A 6687-nucleotide genomic window follows, 5' to 3' on the forward strand; every position below is an offset into this window, starting at 1 on the left:
CCCGCGGAGCGGGCGCGGCCGTGGGGCTCGGGCCGGGGCCGGGGCGGGCGGCGGGGGCGCGCGCCTTTGTCTCGTGCGCTCCCGCGCGGGTGGCCCCGCGCCGGCCCGGGCCCGAGTGCCCGGGCTCCAGTCGTCTTCCGGCCGCGCGGGGCGGGGGACGGGCGGCTGCCGGCGGGGGGTGGGGGGAGGCCCGCTCGGGAGCGGCGGGGCCGCGGGAACCGCGCTCGGAGCCGGCGGGGCGCGGGGCCCGGGGACGGCCGGGACCCCGGGCGGCCGCACGCGAGTCCCCGCGCCAGACAACAAAGGGAGGCGGGCGGCGTGGGGCGGGGCGCGGCCGCGGGGGGCGCGGCGTGGGGCGGGCGGGGCCCGCGGAGCCGGGGCGGCGTCGGGGCGGCGCCAGGCCCGCGCGCGGAGCTCGGCCCCGGCCTCCGCCCGCCCCCGGCCCTGCGCGCGCCAATCGCCTCCCCCAGCGCCGGTGCCGGCGACGTCGGCCCCCGCCAGGCCCTCGGCCGCCAGAGCTCGGCGGAGAGGCGGAGGAGGCGGCTCCGAGGGCGGGGGCGAGGGGGCTGCGGGAGCGGAGGGGGCGGCGGGCGCCGCGCGGAGGGGTCGGCGGGGAGGGGCGCCTTAAAGAAACGCCGCCGCCCGGCTCGCGCTCCGCTCGCGCGGCTTTGTGGCCAGCCAGCCGGGCGCTCGGGGCCACGCGCGGCCGCTCGGGCTCTGCCCCCGCCCCGACCGCCCGCAGACCCGGGGTGGGGACCCCGGCGGGGCTGCCGCTGCGCCGGCGCAGGGAGCCGCGGAGCCCCGGGCGGCCGGCGGCCTCCCCGCCCCTGCCGCCCGCTTCCCGGCTGCCTTTGTGGCTGCGGCGCCGGGGCCGGGGCCGGCGGCGCGCGGCGCGGCGATGCCCAGCTCGCTGTTCGCGGACCTGGAGCGCGGCGGGGGCGGGGAGAGCCCGGACGAGCAGAGCGCCCTGCGGCTGGCGCTGGACCAGCTGTCCCTGCTGGGGCTGGACGACGAGGGCGCCGCGCCCTACGGCGAGCCCCGCCGGCGCAGCGTGAACATGACCGAGTGCGTGCCGGTGCCCAGCTCCGAGCACGTCGCGGAGATCGTGGGGCGGCAAGGTGGGTCCGCGGCGCGGCGGGCGCGGGGACGGACGGCGGGCGGCGCGGGGCCCCAGACAAAGAAAGTGCGGGCGGGCGGCCCCCGGGAGCCGCGCCGCCGCCTGCCCGGACCCCAGCCCGGCCCCGGAGCGCCCTCCCCCCGGAGGAGCGCCGGAGTCTGTGCTCCTGGGGGCTCGGCCGGCCCGGGGCGGGGGCAGCGGGGAGGGAGGCGGCGCGCCGTCCGGGTCCGGGACGAACAATGGGTCCCGGACCGCTGCCCCGGCCCTCGCGGGGTCCCCCGCGGCGCCCAGCTTCTCTGCAGCCCCCGGTCTCCAAGGCCAGGGGCGCCCGGCCGGATCCCAGCGCATCTCCGGGATTTGGCCCCCCGAGGGCTGCAGATGCGGGGCGGGGCCGGGGCGGGGCGCGCGGGGCGGGCGCGGGCGACGCCCCCTCGGTGGACCGGGCTGCCCCGCGGGCGCGGCCCGGCCCCGCTGACCCGCGCGTCTCTCCGTTCCCCCCCCCCCCCCGCCAGGTTGTAAGATCAAGGCCCTGCGCGCCAAGACCAACACGTACATCAAGACGCCGGTGCGCGGCGAGGAGCCCGTGTTCGTGGTGACCGGCCGCAAGGAGGACGTGGCCATGGCGCGGCGGGAGATCATCTCGGCGGCCGAGCACTTCTCCATGATCCGCGCCTCGCGCCACAAGAGCGCAGCGCTGAGCGGGGCCGCGGCGCCCGGGCCGCCCGCACTTCCCGGCCAGACCACCATCCAGGTGCGCGTGCCCTACCGCGTGGTGGGGCTGGTGGTGGGGCCCAAGGGCGCCACCATCAAGCGCATCCAGCAGCAGACGCACACCTACATCGTGACGCCCAGCCGCGACAAGGAGCCGGTGTTCGAGGTCACGGGCATGCCCGAGAACGTGGACCGCGCGCGGGAGGAGATCGAGGCGCACATCGCGCTGCGCACCGGCGTCCTGGTGGAGCGGCCCGACGGCAACGACTTCCACGCCAACGGCACGGACGTGGGCTTCGACGCGCTGGGCGCGGGCGCGCTCTGGAGCAAGGCCTCGCCGGGCCGCCGGCCCTTTGCCAGCTTCCGCAACGACAGCTCCAGCTCGCTGGGCAGCGCCTCCACCGACTCCTACTTCGGCGGCGCGGGCGGCAGCGCGGCCGCCACGCCGCGCCTGGCCGACTTCAGCCCCCCGAGCCCCGCGCTCGGCTTCGCCTTCGCCGGGGAGGCCGCAGCGCCGTCCCCCGACGGCTCGGAGCCGCCGCCCGCCTTCGACCCGGCGCCCGCGCCTCCGCCCGGCGCGCCCTTGCTCTGGGCGCCCTTCGAGCGCTCGCCGGGCGCGGCCGCGGCCCCCGCCCCGGCCCCCGCCGCCGCCGCCCCGGCCTTCCCCGCCGCCGCCCCCGCCGGCCCGCGCCGCCCGGCCCCCGGCCCCGGCCCTCGCCGCTCCCCGCCGCTGCTCCCCGCCCCGGGCGCAGCCGCCGCCGCCGAGCACCGCCTGGCCCGCCGCGTGCGTAGCGACCCGGGTGGTGCGGGCCTGGCCTTCGCCCTGGCCGCCGGGCTCGGGGCGCCGGTCCCCGCCCTGCCGCCCGCCGGGGACACCTGCGATGCCGCCGCCGCCGCCGCGTCCTCCTCCGCCTCCAGCTCCTCGTCCTCGTCCTCCTCCTCGTCCTCGTCCTCCTCCTCATCCTCCTGCTCGTCCTCCTCCGGCCCGCGGCGCAAGGGCAGCCGCGACTGCGCCGTGTGCCTGGAGAGCGCGGTCACCGCCGCGCTGGTGCCCTGCGGCCACAACCTCTTCTGCTTGGAGTGCGCGCACCGCATCTGCCAGCGGCGCGAGCCGCGCTGCCCGGCCTGCCAGGCGGCGGTGACGCAGGCCATCCGCATCTTCTCCTGAGCGCCGTCCTCCCCGCCGTCCTCCTCCTCCTCCCCGTCCTCCCCCTCCTCCTCCCCCGCGGCCTGCCAAGCGGCGGTGACGCAGGCCATCCGCATCTTCTCCTGAGCGCCGTCCTCCCCGTTCTCCTCCTCTGGCCTCCTCCCTCCAGCCTCCTCCTCTGGACCCTTCAGCCTCCCTTCCGTGTCCTGCTCTCCGTCCTCCTCCCCCTCCTCCCCTCTCCCGGTGCCCCCTCCCCGGCGCCCACACTCTGAGATCCGAGTGGAGCTGGGAAAGCTGTGGAACCCGCTCCACTTTTTTGGTTTTTAAACAAGGGAACTGACAGGGCCCCGGTGTCCACCCCTGAGTCCACCCTGGTGTCCACCCTTGAGTCCACCTGGGCGTCCACCCCCGAGTCCACCTGGGTGTCCACCCGAGTCCACCCCTGCATCCACCCCGGCGTCCACCCGTGAGTCCACCCCGGTGTCCACCCCTGCATCCACAAGGGTGTCCACCCCTGAGTCCACCCCTGTGTCCACTCCTAAGTCCACCCGAGTCCACCCCTGAGTCCACTCAAGTCCACCCGTAAGTCCACCCCCGAGTCCACCTTGGTGTCCACCCCTGAGTCCACCCTAGTGTCCACCCTTGAGTCCACCTGGGCGTCCACTCCCGAGTCCATCTGGGTGTCCACCCGAGTCCACCCCTGAGTCCACCCCTGTGTCCACCATGGCATCCACCCCTGTGTCCACCCCTGAGTTCACCCCTAAGTCCACCTGGGTGTCCACCCCTGTGTCCACCCCCATGTCCATCCCAGCGTCCACCCCCGAGTCCACTCCTGAGTTCACCCCTAAGTCCACCTGGGCATCCACCCCTGTGTCCACCCCTGAGTCCACTCCTGAGTCCACCCCTAAGTCCACCTGGGCATCCACCCTTGAGTCCACTCCTGTGTCTACCCCTCTGTCCACCTGGGTGCCCACCCGAGTCCACCCGTGTCCACCCCCATGTCCATCCCAGCGTCCACCCCTGCGTCCACCCCGGCATCCAGAGAACAGCAGCCGGGAAGGAGGGGTTGGTGGTGGCGGAGAAGCCGAGTCTGGGCTGCGGGCTCAGGCTCGGTGATTGGTGCTGGGGGCTCGGTGGTGGGTCCTGAGTGCTGGGGGCTTGGTGCTCCTCCATGCGCTTGCCGGACACCGCGGACACCTGGCGTGTCCGTGAGGGCCAGGATTCCTTGTGAACACAGGGCACTGCAGCTTTATGAGTGAAAAACTGAACCGTATCTCTTATATATTAAAGGGAAGAAGAACCTTTAAAGTTTTAAAAAGAAATTGCATTAATACAGATTGAAGTATTTTATTCTTTTTTGACTTGAAAAATTATATTTCATATTGCAAAGATGTTTACAAGTATTTTAATTTAAGTTCAGTGAACTTTTTGTAGCTGGGTTAAATCTTTTTTATTTTTAGTATGGCCTTAATGGCAAACAACACTGTATTATTTTAATATTCAACACAATTGTGACAGGATTGCAAACCATAAATGATGTCACGTTTTAACAGTATTCAGTTGGGGTGGGGATTTTTATAAGTTCAGACAAACCTTCTAGATCTTCACCCAGCATATTTTCTATTCCGTGATATAAAGCATATTTTATTCTATATTATTACAAAATGAAAAAGAACGAAATGGAAACATAAACACGTCAAAAAGAACTGTGGATGCTTTCTAACATTTGTATCAATAGAATTCCGTGCAAGTTACAAAAGTTCTGTTGCACCACTATAGTTTTAGTATTTCTATTTTAATACATTTGTTTACCACTTGTTTATGTATATGTAGGTGATGTTACTTGAGCTTAAATGTACTTTACGGAGCAAAGTTTTAAAAACAAAGTATATTTTATTTTATGATAAAGGGCCTCTAACCTCATGGTCAAATACTAATATTATATTTGCTGAGACAAGATTGAAATTGTATCAAGAGTTTTATTTTTCTGACATTTAAAGTTCTACATAATAAAGGTAAAACATAAGTACTGGTGCTACTTCATTTTTTAAGTATTTCTATATAAATAAAATATTGAAGGAAGTACTGTGGTGTGGCGCCTTGATTTCTGTCACGAGCTTCTGGGGTCCGCCAGGGGGTTAGCCCGTGCCAGAGGGGGAGGTGAAGTTAGCCCATGCTGGAGTGGGGGGTTAGCCCCAGCCAGCGGGAGCAGGGGGTGGGGGGAGGCAGCTTTCACAGGTGTGAAGTGAGCTGTCTGCCTGGTGGCAGGGGGCCCACGCCGGCTTTTGGGGAGGGGACAGGAATAAGCTTAACTTATTTTAAAATTAAAACAGTAACAAAGACAATGGAAACAGTCAAAAGAGATGTGTTGATTTTCAGAAAAACAAGCTTGTCTAAAAGCATTAGGAAAAACCTACCAAGGGCAAATTTAAAGCCACATAAAGAGGCATTAAATGTGGAATTACTCCTGAGAGGGGCCCCAGATCACCACTCACTGCCTGGTAGGGATCTGGGGCCTGAGGGAAGGACCCAGGCCTGTGACAACCACACCAGGACCTGAGGACCACACCAGGACCTGAGGACCACACCAGGACCTGTGAGGACCACACCAGGACCTGTGAGGACCACAACAGGACCTGAGGACCACACCAGGGCCTGAGGACCACACCAGGACCTGTGAGGACCACACCAGGATCTGTGAGGACCACACCAGGACCTGTGAGGACCACACCAGGACCTGTAAGGACCACACCAGGACCTGAGGACCACACCAGGACCTGAGGACCACACCAGGACCAGTGAGGACCACACCAGGGCCTGTGGGGACCACACCAGGACCTGAGGACCACACGAGGACCTGAGGACCACACCAGGACCTGTGAGGACCACACCAGGGCCTGAGGACCACACCAGGACCTGTGAGGACCACACCAGGATCTGTGAGGACCACACCAGGACCAGTGAGGACCACACCAGGACCTGTAAGGACCACACCAGGACCTGAGGACCACACCAGGACCTGAGGACCACACCAGGACCAGTGAGGACCACACCAGGGCCTGTGGGGACCACACCAGGACCTGAGGACCACACCAGGACCTGTGAGGACCACACCAGGACCTGTGAGGACCACACCAGGACCTGAGGACCACACTAGGACCTGAGGACCACACCAGGACCTGTGAGGACCACACCAGGACCAGAGGACCACACCAGGACCTGAGGACCACACCAGGACCTGTGAGGACCACACCAGGACCGGTGAAGACTACCCCAGGACCTGAGGACCACACCAGGACCTGAGGACCCCACCAGGACCTGTGAGTACCACACCAGGACCTGAGGACCCCACCAGGACCTGTGAGTACCACACCAGGACCTGAGGACCACACCAGGACCTGAGGACCACACCAGGACCTGTGAGGACCACACCAGGGCCTGTGAGGACCACACCAGGACCTGAGGACCACACCAGGACCTGTGAGGACCACACCAGGGCCTGTGAGGACCACACCAGGACCTGAGGACCACACCAGGACCTGAGGACCACACCAGGGCCTTTGAGGACCACACCAGGATCTAAGGACCACACCAGGACCTGTGAGGACCACACCAGGGCCTGGGGACCACACCAGGACCTGTGAGGACCACACCAGGCGCTGAGGACCACACCAGGGCCTGTGAGGACCACACCAGGGTCTGAGGACCACAC

The 6687-nt window shown here is 66.5% G+C and overlaps 1 protein-coding gene across 1 annotated transcript; it reads left to right on the forward strand.

Moving 5' to 3' along the window:
* Positions 1-898: 898 nt before the first annotated feature.
* Mex3b (mex-3 RNA binding family member B) lies at positions 899-2996 on the forward strand. The gene is made up of 2 exons (XM_090321560.1): positions 899-1118; positions 1630-2996. Exons 1-2 carry the CDS (start codon positions 899-901, stop codon positions 2994-2996), a joined length of 1587 nt encoding a protein of 528 aa, XP_090177686.1.
* The last annotated feature ends 3691 nt before the right edge of the window (positions 2997-6687 follow it).

The sequence above is a fragment of the Megascapheus bottae genome, chromosome 30 (assembly GCF_031878675.1).
Source record: "Megascapheus bottae isolate mThoBot1 chromosome 30, mThoBot2.hap1, whole genome shotgun sequence".
NCBI lineage: Eukaryota > Metazoa > Chordata > Mammalia > Rodentia > Geomyidae > Megascapheus > Megascapheus bottae.

What these genes read in the sequence shown, in the direction of transcription:
- Mex3b (XM_090321560.1), top strand. Translation starts at nt 899, where the DNA reads ATGCCCAGCTCGCTGTTCGCGGACCTGGAGCGCGGCGGGGGCGGGGAG. An exon ending in GGAGATCGTGGGGCGGCAAG is followed by an intron (nt 1,119 to 1,629) that starts GTGGGTCCGCGG and finishes CCCCCCCGCCAG; the next exon opens with GTTGTAAGATCAAGGCCCTG.